Source organism: Falco peregrinus, chromosome Z (assembly GCF_023634155.1).
Source record: "Falco peregrinus isolate bFalPer1 chromosome Z, bFalPer1.pri, whole genome shotgun sequence".
NCBI lineage: Eukaryota > Metazoa > Chordata > Aves > Falconiformes > Falconidae > Falco > Falco peregrinus.
This window is the reverse complement of record NC_073739.1, coordinates 51,503,399-51,522,600: the sequence shown is the minus strand read 5'-3', so window position 1 is coordinate 51,522,600 and position 19,202 is coordinate 51,503,399. Positions and strand designations below refer to the sequence as shown.

Here is a 19,202-nt window from a genome sequence, read left to right as displayed (position 1 = left end):
CTGATTATTAATCTGTCCTTAAAGAAAAGAATTTAGGTGACATTACTCCAGGATTTCAAGACCTTCTAATTTCCAATTTTACATCCCTGCCAAAACTCTTGAGACATGTTATCAAAGTAAGTTGGGCATAGAAACTATGTTAATGAATAAGAGAAGAATTTGTCATTACCTAGAGAGTATGGAACAAAACACAGGAACACAGTTTTCAGAGATCACCAAGTTTCTTACCTTACACAGCACCATGCACACCTGTGTATATTTCTCAGGACTGCCAGAAAAACTATTCATGAAAGTGCAGATCAAAAGTACATATGTGCATTACATGTATGGTTTGCAAGAAGAGTGCAAAACCTATGAAAATGCAATGCACGGCACAAGCAGCAGTAACCCATGCCTTTCTCCCAAAACCTTTTTGTGTTTTCCAGTCCCTTAGAAAAAAATTCATATGGTGCTTCTTGAAAGGCTATCAGTAAGCAAGTTGTACCCATATTGCTTTTCACAATTGAGATTAAAAACATGAGTTCTTGGCTTCTCACAGAGATGGTCAGTAATGATTTCTTCACTACCTTAAACTCTTCTTGGAAAGCTAAAAATGCCAAGTCATTTTGCAAGGGATAGAGTAAACTTCCAGGAAGTGACAGGCACAGATGACTTTTTACTCTCTCTGCAAATGAGTTCTGTTGAGGATATGTTTTTGGAGGCATAATTTTGGAAAGCATATATCCATAAGGAATTTTTTAGACGTGTATTTTTACCTCAGTTTTTAAGTGTTTATTTTGTGATGCCCAGTATGAAAAATTTTGGGTTTAATGCACAGTTTGTTGTAGCTTGTGGCCTTCAATAAAGATCAAATATTTTTTTTAGAAATAATATAGTAATAGAAAGAGGGCTGGAGCAGAGTAACCTGTTCATGCTACTTCTATGAGTGGTGGTGGGTTGTTTTTTTTTTTGCTTGGGAATACATCATTGAAGACATTTAAAGTAAACCAGAATTTAAACTAACTTTCTCCAGATCGAACAATTTCCATTAGGTCGCTGATCAGAGCTGAACATCAATGATGGACTTCATTGCTTGTTAGTTTTGGAGTGCTCGAGTTTGTTCAAATCTTTGCAACCCATGCTGTTTGAGATTTACCTTGATTCTCTAGTGCTATCTAGTGGCTAGTACTGAAAATGATCAATGCATAGAAATGCAGCTACAAAACAGTCTGCATCTACAGACAAACCTAGGTCCCTTTTCCATAGCTAGTCTGACTTCAAGGTGTGTGTGTGTGTGGCTGGGTACTAAAGACAAATAGAGTCTCCCACATAGCTTCAGCACCCCAAGCTTCCAGTCTAAGTGCCCAAGCTGAACCCAGCAGCTGACTGCATAAACATTTTTCTTGGTCTTGAAAAACCAAAGCAACACCCATGCAGGCAGTGTTACCTTTGTTGGTGGTGGCCTATTTGTACCTAAATGGGTGAGGACTTCACCTCTCCTGTTCCCATTCACTTTTGAACTGGAAATTCACACTAGGGCAGTTCCAGCCAGCTTTCACTACAGAGAAGAGCAAACAGGCAAATGCCTCTGTCTCCTTGCCGCCTGTCACCCAATATTATTTTTTTTTGTTCATCTTCTCCTTGACATTGAGAAACCAATTTAATTCCAGGTTGCTGCTTCTAGGCTTGGTGAAAGAGGTTTGCTAGCTTTGTTAACAGGTTTAAGCTCAAGTCTGAGTGTCAATAATACATACAGGTGCATGTGTTCTATCAGCTGGGTAAAACTGAGTACAGTTCCTATATATAAAAGAAGCAGTCCTATGAATGTGAGATCTTTGACATGGGCCTAAACAAAAAGCTCTGAACAGTAAGGAAGTCTGAATTGCATTCATATTTCATGAGGCACTCTTAGTCCCACAAGGACTGCATCATTATCCTAGTCCCAAACATTTCTCAACTTCAAATAGGATTTCATTGCCCTGAAAACACAAACTGGAAGGTACTTCATTCTTAAACATATCAGGCTTATAAAAGAGATGTATGCTCACATTAGGAAAAGATTTATCAGGAATCATGATAATCACAGTTTAACGGAGTTGAAACAGATAATCCCTCTGCTGCAGTTTTTCCTGACATTAAAATACATCAAATATTCACTCCCTTTTTTAAAAATCCTTTGAGACCTATGGATAAAGAAGGATTAGAGTGCTTGTTTTAATTTCTTCCATAAAAAAAAATACCATGCCTGGAAGGAAGTATCTACAGGCTAACAGTTTATACTTACACAGTACTATTCCCCAAACTACACATATATATGCATATATACACACACAAGAACACAAAAACTTTGACATCCTCCCCTCACACATAATACCCTCCCCCAACACACACATAAATTTAAAGAAATGGGAGCAAGGGTAGAGCAGACAGGAATGGTTTGGCAGCTGGCAAAATAAATCGGTCTGAAGAGTCTCTGACTTCTGAGGGTGGAAAGAACAGGATACCATATGATTGCAAAGAGTAAACTGTAAATGAGTTATTTCTACCAAATGCTAATAATCCATAAATATGCACTTAAGACAAAGGTACAGTTATATTTTTATTTCCAGCTCTAGTGACTGCAATAGGAAAAGTAAAGGCCTTTTTCCAGAGGGAGACTATATACACAGAATTCTGATGGTCAGCTGCCATTTGACACAAACAAAAGCCAAGTTGTACCTAGGGAGGTAAGGCACAGACCAAAAACAGAGCGTGCTTAGTATAATGGGAAAGTCAGCTCAGTCCAGAAGGCTCCCACCTTGTCTCAAGCAATTTTCTTTCCTGGCCAGGACAGACTAATACTTCTTGCAAAGACTTTGTTAGACATGTAATTTAACGCAAAGGCAATCACTGCTGTTGTTCAGTGTTGTGAAAGGGGTTGTAAAAACTTCGCCAGAAGACTTGCATCCACAAACATTTTTGTAAAGTAATTAACACATACATCTGATTAGAAAACCTCTGATTCTACATTAACAACAAATCTGAGTGGATTACTTCTCCTTATGTATATGCTTAAAAAGGGAAGTTACAATAGAACTGGAGTTAAACGTAGAACAAATGCAGGGCCTCTGCATAATCTTTAAATTAAAGCCAAGACATTCAAGACTAGATTTTTAAAAGGCCCCACAACCAAAGAACCGAAAAAGCCTTGACTTCTAGGACTGCAAGTCAAGTTTGTCAGATTTACGGTACTCACCTGTATGCGAACTGAGGAGAGCCAAGCATGCACTAATCCAATCAGGGAGTGACCCTGGAGCCTGCTATGCCCAGGGGTGGGCTTCTAGCCACCACATCTCTCAGAGACTAAGTCCATCAGGAACAGAATCATAGATTTTGTCTGCAGGGGACCTAAACCTCAGAATTTCTCATACAGAGAGAAAACTGCAGTTACTCTGTCAAAATGCTGCTAAACCTTATTTTCCATTAAAGCATGACTTGCAAGAGAAAGCCTTCTCTTTAGAGGAACTTCTCCAGGACACAGGAATTCAAGCAGTTAACATCTAGGTGCATGCAAAAAGCAGGAGCTGCAGATGCAGCTGGTATTATCCAGCATTTAAGATCACCATGAAACAACAAAAAATCACTACATTAAATGTGTCACTTGTCCCATTTAAATCCAACTACCAACATAAAGTCTCCGGCCCAGATACTAGGTTTGGAGTTGCCTGGATTTCCCAAGAGAATTCTAATGTTAAGAGTGACATTTTCCTTTGCTACTTGTATTTGTATGTATTCAGCAAAACCAAGAAAAATGACATAGTTGAAACAATAACTGAGCAATTTTTTTTTTTTATTCCAAGAGTATCAGAAGAGTAACAACTTATTAGCTCTTTGCAGACACTTTACACTTGGGAGAAAACATAAAATCTGGGAAAAAGAGTTGGTGTGGACTTACTAAAAAAGCAAGACAAAAATATGAACACTATCACTTGTAACCTTTTTCTGGTCTTAGTGACAGTAACAAAGGTTAATGCTTTCCCCATATGACAATCTTTATTATCACCTGAGCTCAGTGGTTCCTGTCACAAACAGGAATTTCAGTGAACATTTGCTGCTTTAACCATTAGGATTATATTCAAGCAACTCATCTGCAACACTGACCTTTCTACTCCCAACAGACATATTCACATTTAGCACTGAGTAATGAAATTTTTTTTTTTCAAGCCAAAACAAAGTATATATGTCTTTGACAGTTTTAGACAAAAAATCTCCCAAACCAGAGAATAACTAATTTCCTTCAGTCCCAAGGTGCTGCTCCCATTGTTTTTTGTAAAATCCCCAATAATGTGAAAGTCTGAAGTGCTGGATGCCGTGGCTATGGCACTCCTATGATGAGAAGGTACTTGAAAGTACTTCTTGAAAGCCTGCAAAGACCTTTAATATGCCTCAGCCTAAGCACTCATGTGAGATGCCCAACAAGAAACTCCGGCTCTCTTATCTCCATCTGGTACAGTAGTAGAAACCTGATAAAGCCTCCTGAGAATGTACCCTGCGGTCTCAGTCTTCCTAGTCCTGGTATCGTGCACTCTTCTGTGGCTATGAACAGTGAGCAGCATAAAAAAATGTAATGAAAATACAGCAAACTGTGACACTGTTGCTGACCAGTGCTGAGAGTCTCAAAAGGGTAACCCACACCCCACAGAAACACTCACTAAGAACATTCACTCCCTTTTAGCTATAATGCCTACCTTGCTCAGTCAAAAGTGTGCTCTTGCTCTCTAACTAAACTGAACTACACTTAACAACGTATAATCTAAACTAATAAACTGCCAAAGGATGAAATACCAGAAAACATTAACAAGTGCTGACAAATTAAAGGTCCCATCTAAGACAAACACCTCTCACTTTTGTCTGTCTATAGGTAAACTGGACATCTAACTGCAAGCACTTAAAAAATCCAATATAGCACTCTCAGCAAAGAACACAGCTAAAATTTATGGTACATAAGTCAAATACTCCTTTTATGTAATAATAATAGTAAAAAATGTTACTACCTACCTATCTGAAAATCAAAAAAATTGACTGACCAGAAAGCAGTATTAAGCAGGTGCTTTAAGGTTCACATAATGAGTAATGCCTTTTTTTTTATATCAAATTGTTTTGAATTAATCTTTCACAACAGAATGAACAATGCATGCATGCCATTGTAAAGCAACCAGAAACACACCTGTGACTTTATTTCTTCATCATGACAGTTTGCAATTTATTCCAAATCCTCCATTTAGACACAACAGCAGCAACAAAATATCTCTATGCTACTTCTGTTACAAATATAGATACTATTTAAGGTGACTTTACAAACTATAATGTAGGCATTTCTCACTCTAACCAAGGAATAAGTATAGAAGAGCAATTCAGTAATAACAGCATCTAGTAATGACCATCTGTTTTCTTTTGTCTTAGCCTGCCACATTGTTATCTTCTAGAATAGTTAAAAAGACAAACACAGTGAGTTTTTTTAGTAAATTCAGTTAGATGAAACTATGAATTTGTTAATAATATTTCATAGACATTCCTAATACTGTTCTGGTGTCCCACTAAAAAAAATGTTATTCTTTTGTACCTTCTCCTAATAACAGCCTGACCATTGCCTGCATTTTCAGTTCAAATTTCTCTTAAATGACAACTGACATGGTGGCCTTCTTGCTACAATTGTTTTTCCTAACTAACACAAGGGGTCTTGCTGCTAATTAGCATGCTAATTAGCTAGGTATCTTTCTCCCTCAAAAGACTTGGTAAAGTTTTCCTGCAGGAAGGTGAATCACAGGCAAGGTGTGTTTTATCTGCCAGATTCCTAAGAGCCACTTCGAAGAAGCAGAGGCAAAGGCAGGCTACAATCAGCTGAGGGTTTCAGTGGGTGCATTTTTTGGATAAAGTTTTAGTGAGGATCCCAACTTATAAAACTGAGGTTGTTGATAAATTTACAGACCACACTGCTGCCCAAAGAATAGCTCCATGGTTGCATTGTACTTACTAGTCACTGTATTTTATTTGTGCCTCTAAAATTAAAAGCCCCAAAACAATACTTGTGGCCCTCAAATCTCTTCTGCTTAATGACAGAATCACAGAATGTTCAGGGTTGGAAGTCTTAGTCCAACCCCCTTCTAAAGCAGGTTCACCTACAGCAGGTTGCACAGTCACATCCAGGTGGGTTTTGAATGTCTCCAAAGAAGGAGACCCCACAGCCTCTCTGGGCAGCCTGTTCCAGTGCTGTTACTCTCAAAGTAAAAAGGTTTTTCATTCAGGTGGAACTTCCTGTGTTACAGTTTGTGCTTGTTGCTTCACACTACTGAAAAGAGCCTGGTTGCATCCTCTTGCCACATCATCTAGCCCTTAAGATATCTGCATACCTTAATGCTGATGCAGAAAGATCTTAACTGCTGTCTTCCTATGCAACTGCACTGGGACATTTTTTCATCCTTTCACCCACCTCAGCTCCTGGTTTCAGTCCTCCTCAGTCCAACAAGGACTCTACCTTTGCGGGTAATGGCAGCAACACTGTAACATCACCTTCCACCTTGGCTTAACCAGTATCCACAAGTGTCTGTCTGCAGCTAAGTAAACCTGCCCTGAGCAGTTTGTAGCTCTGATTCAAGCAGTTCACTGAAACGTCTGCACTGAGCCTGTAGTTAATCTTGCACATGGGAGGAGGACAGCCTTCGCTTACACACGTCATGTCAGGAAGGTTGCTTTCACACCCATACAGGCTACAAAACAGTAGTACTACGTAAGTCTAGTTCTTCTAATACTGCAGTTGCTGGGCTCTCTCATTCACCAGGAGTAGTTTGCGCTAGCAAACGGATTTTGCCCTAAGCCCTGAGCACAAGTCCTCTCCCTTCAAAACAAACACACACACACACCCATTCACACACCCACTCGCCCACCCACACCCACACCCCTTGCCGCAAAAAAAACACCCCCAACCAAACCCTCAAACCTAAGCCAAACTAAACCACAGTTTTCTCTTTCTGGATATACCATGACTTAGGAAATACAAACACACAAACAGACAAGCAAAAAATGCTACTCAAGTTGCCCACCTAGCTCCTTCTACTTGGCCATTGTGAAATAATACAAAAAACCATCTGAGTTCATTAATCATCTGCCTCCAAATTACACACTTTACCTTCTTTTCCCAAAATTCCTTATTTTGTTAATACTTTATTATTTCTTCAATAACCTTATTTCTGTTTTCTGACTACTGCTGCCCATGGCAGCCCCTTGTTGACTTGGTGACTTTACCATTTTTCCAACATACTTCAAATATCCAAAGTCTCTTAGCAAAACATTCCAGTTTTGTGGCATGGTTATGAATTCAAACATTCCTTTTTCGTTTTGGTGGCTTACAAGCATTCATTATAATACTAATAGGAAAAATATCCATGTCTTTCCATAGCTGACATAACTCCATCCCAGTGGTTTGACAGTAAAAGAAATACTTCTATTGTATATAAAAATATGGTCAAACATTATTTTTCTTCAGTGTTGTGTAACGCAATCCTGTGAAGCTGGAAGCGCAAGAAGGCTATACAAACACTTCCATTCTCTTTGCTATGCGGAATGTAAATAACATAGTCTTACTGACCCTACTCCTTTGGGCACCCAGTTCATGACAAAACAGTCAAAGTGACTGTTCCTTTTGTCCTTTTCAGAATAGCCACCGCTTCCTCATGGGTCACCCCTTCTAAACTCTGCCCATTCACAGCAATGATTTGATCCCCCCTCTTCAGGCGTCCATCTTCTGCTGCTGCACCCTGAAATGATACAACATGTAACTGCAGACTCATGCATTTCTTCTCCCTGCCCCACTGTTCTTATGGTCTGAATAAGATTGGTTCAGTGCACAAAACCCCTTATATTTTTTTAATTTTCAATGATTCAAATACAGTCAATTTTAGTAGTCTGCTACTGTCGCAGTATGCCCTGCTCTGTCTACATTTCACAACATGTAGAAATCAGATCTACAGGACTTTTACGTTCTCTTAACCCTGTTTGTCCAGCTAGTGTAATATTTTAACTCTGCTATCACAGAAGTCAGATTTTCAAGATCTAAAGAAGTTTTCAGCAACTGGTATAAGAAATTCAGCAATCAAAACCCAGGTTTGTACTTGGATTTACCATAAAACTTTATGATTCTTGATTCCACTTTTCTCTGACTGTGGCCTGTTTCTTAGGACAGCCCAAACTATCAAATCCAGGTCAGTACCTGAACTTCTCCAAACATCCAGACTGAGTTCAATTATTTTATCTTGGTCTACCTTTCAAGCCCTCAGTCACAGTAAGTAAAACAGTCCCTTCTACTACCTGAGGAAAATACACTCTGAATGTAAGGCAAGGGGACTGTTTTTCTATGTATGTGCACAATTCCCATTTCGACAGTTTAAGAAGAATGTCCATAGGCAGGGTCATACACGTTTGGAAATTCTGAATCTTCCTAACACCTAAAACCTTCAAATGCTGCAAGCACATTTTGACCAGCACTTGCACTAAGGAAGAAAAGCTGTGAGAAACTGTTAACAAACCTTCAGTTTCAAACTCAGGCCATGATTTGAGATAGTGGCTGCTGTGATCTAACTCATTAATGGACTGACTGAACAAATTAACACTTACCTTTGCAAACACCGTCTTCACATAAATGGGTAAGTCTCCATGGGGACTGCCATAACCACCCACAATACTAAAACCTAGGCCATCTGGTCCTCTATCCAGAGTAATGGTCTTGTACTGAGGAGGTCTAAGAAAAAGGAAAAAAGGGTATTGAGATTCTGAACTTACAATTTAACATGTAGAATATTCAACAAAAAGCATTCTTCCTTTCAAGCTAAGTAGCACGTTCCCTTTCCACTATAACACCAATGCTTTTATTATAATGAACTTGCTATTTGAGTTTATGTAAAACACTGTAGCAGTTTCATGCCCTCTTTACTACTTAAAGGTAGTTACTTCAAACACCTCTTCCACCCATCTCGGGTCATAGTTACAGCTGCAGTGTCCCACTAACAGTGCTTATGTCCCACTTACAGTGCTTAATATTGCTCTAGCAAAATAGAGATGCAATACCAGTATCAAATCTTCACAACAAACATTTACTGTAAAAATCCTGTAACCCATCACGCCTCCTAAAAGAAATCTAAAATTAGCCCCAATAGTTTACGTTGTACGGTTTAATTGCTTCATTTATAGGTGTATTTCCCCACATATACTTTGACTGTAAGAAATTTTGAAGCTCTATCTTTCAAAGTAGACCTCTGTGGCTGGAGAACCCCACCCCTTCTTTCCCTGTTCCTAGAAGAATGTCTTGGATTCATGACACAGTTTAAGGCAAAACTTGCTTACACAGTTGTACCTTGCAGTATACTAGCAGCAGTATACTTTGTACACCAGAAAAGTTTGATGCTCCCGATAGCCCAGTGCTAGAAAGGACGTTACGGAAACACAGGTACCTCTGTGGAAAGGGCCTTGCTGTTTAATTCTGACAAAAGACATGTTGGGTCTATCAATTAACCCCAGCTACAAAGGCACAGTGAAACAAAGGTGGCTTATACTTACAAAGAAGAAATGAAATGATATTATAATTCTACAGAGGGCCAAAATAAAGCAGCACAGAAAATCACATCATGAAAAATGCAGAAAAGGACCTATGGCCTCCAAGTCTGATGTATACCAAATGTGTAAGTCATGATTACGTCAAACAATTTGTACATTATTTGCTAGAATTTTTAAGTATTTTAGGTTGAGTTCCACCTAAAATAACAGGCTACAGAGGTTGTATATTCTGCAGTTACTGACCCTAAATCATCCTGAAAAATGCCAGTTGAAGTTAGTCCCACAAAGGAAAGATTGGACGTAGGTGGATCCTGCTGCTGACCAGTTATGACAGTCACTTCTCCTCCAGCTACAACCTAGGAATAGGGTTTTTAAACAGTATAATGAGAATGCTGACACTAAAATAATTCATTGTAGCAGCTGGCAAAATAGTATTCAGAAAATATTCCCAATGTCACTGAAGATTTTTTTACCTGCAACTCAATAGTGCCTGAAGCATTTTTTAGGAGACTAACAGCTTGGGAGTGAGTCATGCCCTCAGTAGATGTTCCACAGATGCTAACAATCCTGTCTCCAACCTGCGAAAGAAAACATAGAAAACCATACAATCATAGAATGATTCTATGAATGCAAATCATCTTTGAACTACACAATGACCCTATAACAAAGGCAGAAAATTCTACATCACAATTTGCAAATTACACAGCAAATTTAATACACTAAACTGCAAGTTTAGTATATTCAGTGTAAAAAAAGTAATGATGCTTTACAGAATTGATCCTAATACTCTAGAAGACACAGCATGTGAGAAATGCATTTTGCATGTCACCTGAAGATAGGGCAGACTGAAGCAGTAAATTATCATCAGAGATTGTATGTTTGAATTAATCCTGAAATAACACTGTTCATTTTCCAAGGCTCACGAGTCAAATTCAACCACCTTTGGTAAAGACTGGATACAGTACACATGTAAGTGTAGGTAAGACCTCCCACTGTAACTCAGAACTTAAAAAGCACTGTCTCTATCCTAAGACAGGTAAATAAGAAAACATAAGAGACAGACTGCACAGACACGGTTGCAGGAATAACCACCATGTTCACCAGTGGAGCTCACACAGAATCCATCATTCTTAACCACTCTCTCTGCTTTTAACTTTCACAAACTAACTGACTACCTCTGTGATCAAAGACTGCTTTATGACTTCCTTCCCAAAGTTAGTATCTTTGCGTAATTACCTTTTACCATGCTACCAATCTGAGTTAGTTTCATCAATCCAAACAGCAAAAATTCTTGTCACAGCCAGAAGCACTTATGACTGTATCATTAAACTGCTAATTAATTGCCTACCTAGAGTAATTAATGTGCATTAACCATGCAATCTTTACGACCTTCTTATCAATTAACTTACTCTCAGTTTCTGAGTCTGAGCTGCAACTCCATTTGGATGCATCATGGCAATAAATATAGGTACATCTCCAAGAGGACTTCCTACACCTCCAGCAATGCTCACTCCTAGTGAATCTGCAGGGCCCTGTTATTGTCATGAAAAAAGATTAGACTTTTCTGGAAAGAAAAACACATACAGAGAACTGTAGACTTATATCAAAGAACTACTAAAGCCCCTGTCTTAGAAAAATCAGAATTCCTAGGTTTCAAGCCATTTTTTAAGCCAACACACTTTGCATCATTTCAGGAAAGTGAAGAGAGCACAGTATATATGATTCTTCCTATCAGTGGTAAGTGACAGTTCACTGACTTAGTTGTATGCTTTATCTTAAACAATAATTAAACACTTACAGAATTTAGTGTTAGACCCTTAATATCAGCACAGAAAGTCTGGGCAAGGAAAACTGGAGTGAAGCGATTGCCTGTCCTTAATACTGTCTGTATCAATCTCCTATTATGAACCTCCCAGAGAGCAGAATTAATCTTTATGCTCCCCCTAGTGTCCTACTCTTGAAGAAAAACTAGCTGTTCACTACTGCACAACACCCTACTATCTAACTGCAAAAACTGCTATTGTAAACTGGTATTTGCAGATTCTACTGTAAACAAAGAATATCTAAACACTATCCATGCAATCAAGTGAACTAGATGCCAGGCAAAGTAAAAAAAAACAACCAAAAAAAACAAGTATTCTGGATAATCAGCAGTCTGTTGACTCACATCTCATGCCCTCCTATAAATACGGAAGTCAAATGAATTTCACAGTTGAAAACCTAGCAGCATGTACAAGCCTACCCCTTAAAAATATGAAATACCCATCAATGGGTTTGCAACTCTGGTACAGTTCCTCTGAGTTCACCAGAACAGAGTATGGATTTAAGTGAGTCTGACAACAGTAAAAGTAGGACCCATTATCTCTCACTAATCCTGTCTCCTTTTGCTTTCAAAACAGGTCACAAAATGTGATAGCATAAATCACACTGATTTTACATAAAAATAGTCAGTGATGATCATACCGTCTTGACCTGAAAAGACAGACAAATTAACTGATTATTGCCAATGATTAACAGGGCCAAATTTCTTCCTTTCTGTAAACACACCTATTCACAACATCTACAAAGCCTGTTCCTGACACATACCACTTCATGTGTAACTTACCTTTTTTATTTCAACTGTTCTCAGTCCCTGTATTTCAGAAGCTGCTGTCGAATGAATTAGAAAAAAGAAAGTTAAACTAGCATTTTTAGGAAACTTTTCCATTAAAAGTTATCCAAACCACTATGATAACTCTGTTGGCTTATTACAGACATACATTTTAAGCAGATTTTGAAAGTGGTTGTCATTAAATTAATAGGATTGAAATACTTCTAGAATGGGTGGAAAAGTCATTCATTCACTCCATGTAAATAACTTTTGGAATAAGACCGCTAAGCATACTCAAATACAATAGAGAAAGTTATTATTTGCTATTAATACCTTGGTCAGAAGTAACTTTGTTCTACATTTGAGCATGACACAGCTTTTTCACATCTATTTTAACTACACAGTACCTGAATGAGACAGCTTGACTGAAGGTGTATTTAGATTAAATAAAAAATTATGGCTCAGCTTAGATTCTCAAAATCTAAACTGCTAGTATAACAAGCTGCTGGTTTCTTTTACAAAAAGCTATTTGAAGATATATGACGTACTGTACAATAACCACCCCTGCAGCGTTTTAATGACTAAGGAATCACTTTCACACCTACAGTACATAATGACAACATTTTATAGAAAGTGAAAGATCTCAGCTACCAGTTCACATGTATAAAATACGAAAGCACCAAAGAAATCTTACTGGTATTCTTCTTTAGACCACTTTCAAAGACTTCAGGTGCACTGGACCCAGAAACCGGGAAACTGAATGATGAGAGACTGCCGCTTCCTTCACTGACCTAAATAGTGTTAGACTGGGTTTAGAGAGCAGCTTCAGGCACCCAATTGATAAGTAAAACTGTAACTCACTGTAATCAGCAAATTCTGACATATTTTACTTTTTCTGTGCCCAGTTAAAACTTAACAGAGTGAACCTCCACGTATTTTTGCTGCATACCACATACCACGTATGAGCTGCTACCACACAAAGGATGCACTGAAATACAGAAACTGATGCAGTTTTGGAACACTCCAACATTAGACCAACAGTAATATAAATAAACTTGAGAGAAGCCTGATGGAAAGGGTGCAGGTTTCCTGCTTCTGATGACCAAGATTATGGTAAGTATGCAAGGAGTGGAGAAATTCACTAAGTTTACTGAAATAATACTCCACTGCCTGCCAAGCACTCCAAAAGTAACAGAGGTTTAAAGTCAACTACAACTTCTTCTGGTATCGATGAAAATCAGAGCTCTACCTGCTTGCCAGGCTGAAGCCATAAAAAACAGACTAGGTAGCACAGCAAAGCCATTTCTGGATTACATTTTTGGCTGGATCATGTCATCAACAGATACAATATGCTAAAGTGAACATATAAAGTGGTTACCAAAAAGCTGCAAAATAGATAAAAACTATTCTCTCATTCTTGGATCAGGTATGTGGAAAATTATTCCCATCACAAAACCAATTCTTTTTATTTGCTTTCATTACTTAACCATTGTATATTTCAAACTAAACAGTTTTACAGTTACACACCTGGCTGCTCTGGGATGTCCTCCTCTCAGAGTGGAATGGTCCAGCTTTTATTCTTCCGACCTCTAGTCTTACCATACCTAATGAACACTAAAGAACCAGTCACTTATATCTCTTCTGTCCACAACATTAAAGCCTACAACAATATTTAAGTCACTTATTAGATGGTGGAAGAAGAAAAAAAATATGGACAGAAGGGAACAACACCGCAATGAGCACTGAGCAGACAGAGCTCATGACAGCATCAAAGCCACACAAACTAAGTATACCATGGTATTAAATACTGAGCAGGGTGCTTCTTGAATTAACCAGTATTACAACACAGGTGTGAAAATTACTCAAGACAACTAATTCTATTAACTTTCACCTCACAGAGTAATTTTGGCTTCTCAGTTGTAATGTCAACATATATTTTCAAGATAGCATTTCTCAAGTAATAGTAAAACTGATTATTTTTACAATAAGCACTAAAAGATACTGTAATACCTCAAAGTATTAATCATTATTTCTGCTGATATGACTGAGAACATGGTATTTAAACAGTTAATTTTAAGAGATTTAATTTAATTGAGAGGTAAGTCCTCTCTCCCGCTCTTGAAATTGCCCTGTTACTCTGGATCCATACCAATGTAACTACAGAAATTCTGGGTAGGAAGTTTTCCAAGTATCTATCTGTATTTTAAGGGACCTTTCGGCATCTGACTCCTAAAAGGAAGCTGGTTGATATAGACTGTTTGCATATTGGAAAATCTTTCCACTACTCTGTAAACTTTTAATTATACTATTAAGTATTTACACATCTGCATAAAATGCATGTCTCAGAAAAAAAAAAATCACCCTGCAATCAAATATTCAGAAGACCACACACCAGGCTGATTTTGCAAACAGGTACGTTATTATCACAAAAACATGCAGAAAACCAGACTTCCAAAATAATACAAGTTGTGTCAAAAGAAGACCATCTCTCTGCAATGTATTCAAATACAGAAATTTCAAAGTTTTGTTGCTATTTTGCTTTTCCTTCTTTCTTCTGGGAAGTTGTCAGCATGAACTCCTGTATCCAAAGAACTCAGTATTACACAACTTTGCCTTTATTTATCATGCTTCAGCTGTTATTACTCTTAAGTGGCATCATGCTTCAGCTGTTATTACTCTTAAGTGGCATTCACGTATTTGTCAGAAAATCAGAGTAAGAAATAGACCAATACATGAAAACCAACAACAGGACTTATCCATTCAAAAAGGGTTTCCATACGTCACATCCTGTTGCTATTCTCTTAGGGGTGACATTAAAACAGATTTATTAATAAATTGCTTTTTATTTTTTAAATAATATTCACTTATCAATGTTCTGGGAAAGATGTGATCAAAGCTCAGGCAAAACCATTCTCTGCTACTTTCATGAACTGACTCATATTAAACCACACGGACAGCTCTTATCCAAATGGAAAACTGAGGAAGTAATATATGTACTTAAAATCATCACATCCTTACATAAAATGCAGACCCACAAATAAGATTTGAAAGTTTTGTGTGAAAATGGGAGGTCATACTTTCCAACTAAACTTACAAATAAATCAGCTCACACTCAGCTTTATTATAGCTTTCTCTCCTTGAAATTGCCCACTTGATAAAGCCGTAAGTCAAACTATGGGAAAAACTTATCAGCTTTTCACATTTTAGGGATATTTAAAAAGAAACACTGCAAGAACAGGCAGAATTCTCAACCTGACAACACATTCTAGTGGTCTCATGCTACTTAAAATACACAGGGATTATCCATAGATTTTAAATAATTTTCTAGCAAAATACATTTCAGGCAGTTCAACAAAACTCATTCCTAGATCTTACTCTCATGAATGAAAACAGAACTAATACCTGAACTAAAATAGCTGACTGCCTACATGTGACTGATTGTGCTTTATGCCATTTATACTATGTTAACAAAACAGAATTGTTAATATCTCTTGAGGTATTTTAAAAGCCTTATTTCTCAGGGCTAGGAAAATTAATTACAAGTACTACTGAAAGAGATTAAGTATTTAAAACATGAATGTACAAATGATAAGTGGGAATTAAGAACCATTGATAAGATACTCCAAATGCTTGCCAAAATGAAAGAAACTTTACTAAAATGGCATTTTAATTTAGAGGAGATGTAAAAGTGCAGCATATGAAGAAGAAATGTGCTGTCCTTAGGTAAAATAAAGTATCAGGTAAGAATGGAGAAGTGCTGTTACCCCAGAAGAGTGTATTAACAAGTTTACTGTCAGAGATCCAGTTCTGGCATTCTTCTTGCTTACAGGCCCGTTCTGAAATACAGAGAAAGTGCTCCGATCTCAACTTTCTAATTCCTACTTCCCATGCTCCACCCCCAGCAAAAGACACAAAAAAAAAAAAAAGCAGCCACACCTCAAGGAACCGTTCAAGAGCTGGAAAATATACCTTTGAACCTGAGTGCAAAGAAGCATGATTATGTATCTACGCATTCAAGAGTCAGCTATGAGTAGTAGCTGTTGAATTTTTTCCAGCGGAATAGTTTTCCATTGGAAAATGCTGACTCGATAGAATCCTTACCAGGCAGCAAGAATGTCTCCAAACCCTGGATGGAAAATAGGCAAGCTGGCTGACCAGCTGGACTTCCTGCCAGACCACAGGAAATGTCATATATCTGACTTCATTCTGATTTGGAAATAAGGGGAGGAATCAGAAGCACAAAATTTATTGAGACCAGAAATTCTGGTTCCAAGAGCTGCAGCTGAGAGTTTACCTCTGTTATCTTTATGATAAAGTAATTTCTTATGCTAGATGCCTTGGTCACAGGAAAATGCATTATAGTATTTAATGGATGTAAGGTGATGCTAGATATACACAGAAAAAAGAACACAACCAAGTACAAAAGTAATCACTTTTCTGGCACAACTACTCTGATGAATTCTCCATCAATTAAAGTCAGTTGTGTGTATCTTTCTAAAAATGTGAGATAGTTAAACAGTTAACAGTTTGTTGGAGAAAATACAGTGTTAAGTTTTAGGTTGTTCTAGGTAATGGTCTTCTACTGCCCTTTAAACATCCGCCACACTCTGCACCACCACTACCTCCCATCTTCATCGGGCAAACTATCAAAATCTGAATGCTCCAGACTTCAGGAAGCCTAAATTTGGACACACAGTTCATCCTCACTGACATGTCAATAATAGTCTGAACTCAGTCTGAATAAAATCAAAGGTTTCACTGAATTCTTCACTTTTTTCCACCTTCTCTTTTCCAAATACCTTTAGCAAAGCTGCAACAGCCTCCTGGTTAGCATTTCGAACATCTTCTCCATTCACCGTCAGTATCTGGTCTCCTTGCATCAACCTCCCATCTGTATCTGCTATTCCTCCTTTGACGATGTCTGACACAAACACCCCTGTATCATTTCTGCAAATACAGATATGGATTTTGCATTACAGTATTGTTTGAGGGCCATTTTTATGGCTTGCTTTTGGGAACACAATAAACATTATCTCATTTTTCTGCTGAGGTAATGTTTGGCTAGTTTCTCTAGGAATGGACAATTAGCTTAGGCACAAAAGCGTTCAAGCCCACAGGATCTGAGCATCAGATCCCAACAGAAACATAAGCATTCCCAGCAAGTCCCAGACATTGACTCTGCAGGTACTTTCATACCTTTTCCCAACAATACTCAGCCCAAGCCCCTTGCCAGGCTTTTTTTGGAGCTCTATATTGAGTACATCGTACATGTCTTCCTCTTTGTACTGGGCTTCATCTCTGTACACAGTCAGACGAACTTTCTGTGGAGTCTGTCGGAGGACATTTATCGCTTCATCATGTGTGGCATTCCTGAGGTCAATCCCATTCACCTGCAATGAAAGCATACAAAATGATCAAGTATGCAGGACTTTCCACCAGACAAACAGAAGATGCCTAGCCTAGCAAATGACAATAGAAGTGACCAAAGAAACCACACCTCTAATATCTGATCCCCAGCCCACAGTCTCCCATCTTTTGATGCTGCTCCTTCTTCATAGACTTCATGGATAATGATTGCTCCCTGTGGACAAATAAAACAAAAATAAATTGCATGCTGAAAGAACATCCCCTCACTTTAACCAAGAAGAACTGAAAATTCCTACTGTAATTCACCAGTGATAAACAAAACAGTCAGATGTATGATAAACAAATTACTAAACTGTTTAAGAAGTTCATTTATACTTCCAACCTTAAAAGTGCTTTTTAATTTATTTATTTTTTTCCTGAGCTGGTATCTTTATCTTTGGTATCTTTCTATAAATGCAACAGAAACAAATGAAGAAAAAAAATCTCTTCTATTACACATTTTAATTTCATTATTATTTCACTTGAGTGATATGCATTTTTCCAACCAACCAGCAAAGTGTCTGCTCCTCCAACAATGCTCAGGCCAAGACCCGTCCGCCCTTTGGAGATATCAATTGTTGTTTCACATCCAGGAATGATGGGACAAGTAGCTGGGTCAGAGGCTAACGTGGCTGGAGTTGAAGATCTACTTGTGTCTAAAACAACAATTAAACATGCTGGTTACTGTAAGAGGGCTCAATATTAGAGAAGTGACTTTAAAACAGCAATTTGAGGGTCCACTGACAGATCTAGAGCAACAGCTGAACAGCTGACCTGCAGAGAATGATGCTGCCAACTCTCCCTTCCCCTCAGACAAGTACTATTCTGTCATTTCAATTACAGTTGTCCCGTTCTGACACCATCGAGTATCTGGATAACAGTCTGGATAGCCAAAGAAGCTTTTGTACACAACAGATTCTATTTAGGATAGAATTTAATTAAAACATCTATACCAGCAACTATGGAATGCAGATCACAGGTAACTAAAGTGCACAGTATGTATTAAATACATGGATTCAAGATGCCAGCCTTGCATTTTTGCAATGGTTCAGGTCAACATCCATCTAACTAAATATTCTGTCTCAGACTCAGATTTGTACCACAAGAAAGAAGATTAAGTATGAAACAAATATAGTGATATTTCACAAGTCCAGCACTCCATGGTCAAATCAAAGGTTTTCTACAATTCATTGTATTTAGTGGCCCTCAAGAAAAGCTTCCTTACACCAGTTCAACTTTTAACTGGACACCAAAACAGCTTTTGGAAGCAGTAAGCTTTGTGGTGTAAATCATAGTGCAGATATATATGGCATACCTATGTAGCAATTTATCTGTAAATTTGGCATCTCTGGTATGTCAAAAATGGATCTTCAGTTCAGTATTTTAGTCAGTTCTGTATCCTTCACAGAAAAAAAAGTTACACATACTAGGAGGGTATATTATGTAGCAACTAAAGGAAAGATTCAGCAATTGAAATATCTGGAATTTTCAGATTATTTCTATTACTGATGTCCTTTGTGCTTTAAAGAAACACCAAAATTACATTCTTTCCAAAAGGTAAAAATAGGCATATAATTCCTTCTCAGGCACTTTAAAAGGGCACTGATTAAAAAAAGTTCCCCTGAAACTAACAGAAGACTTC

At 37.9% G+C, this 19,202-nt stretch overlaps 1 protein-coding gene across 20 annotated transcripts in view; it reads right to left on the bottom strand.

The window, feature by feature from the left end:
- Positions 1 to 3,775: 3,775 nt before the first annotated feature.
- The window catches only part of MPDZ (multiple PDZ domain crumbs cell polarity complex component), a 99,358-nt gene continuing 83,931 nt past the window's right edge, over positions 3,776 to 19,202 (bottom strand). For 18 of the 20 annotated variants that reach the window (XM_055790799.1, XM_055790800.1, XM_055790804.1 and 15 more), the window contains 12 exons: positions 18,071 to 18,216; positions 17,652 to 17,735; positions 17,351 to 17,544; positions 16,954 to 17,101; positions 13,682 to 13,768; positions 12,849 to 12,945; positions 12,170 to 12,213; positions 10,974 to 11,096; positions 10,038 to 10,142; positions 9,808 to 9,920; positions 8,629 to 8,752; positions 3,776 to 7,772 (listed from right to left, as the gene is read on the bottom strand). In XM_055790799.1, coding sequence (XP_055646774.1) covers positions 7,626 to 7,772; positions 8,629 to 8,752; positions 9,808 to 9,920; positions 10,038 to 10,142; positions 10,974 to 11,096; positions 12,170 to 12,213; positions 12,849 to 12,945; positions 13,682 to 13,768; positions 16,954 to 17,101; positions 17,351 to 17,544; positions 17,652 to 17,735; positions 18,071 to 18,216 — 1,412 coding nt within the window. In that variant the 3' untranslated portion in view covers positions 3,776 to 7,625. The remainder of the gene's footprint in view (positions 7,773 to 8,628; positions 8,753 to 9,807; positions 9,921 to 10,037; positions 10,143 to 10,973; positions 11,097 to 12,169; positions 12,214 to 12,848; positions 12,946 to 13,681; positions 13,769 to 16,953; positions 17,102 to 17,350; positions 17,545 to 17,651; positions 17,736 to 18,070; positions 18,217 to 19,202) is intronic. The other 2 variants (XM_055790801.1, XM_055790805.1) reach the window with 2 other exon arrangements.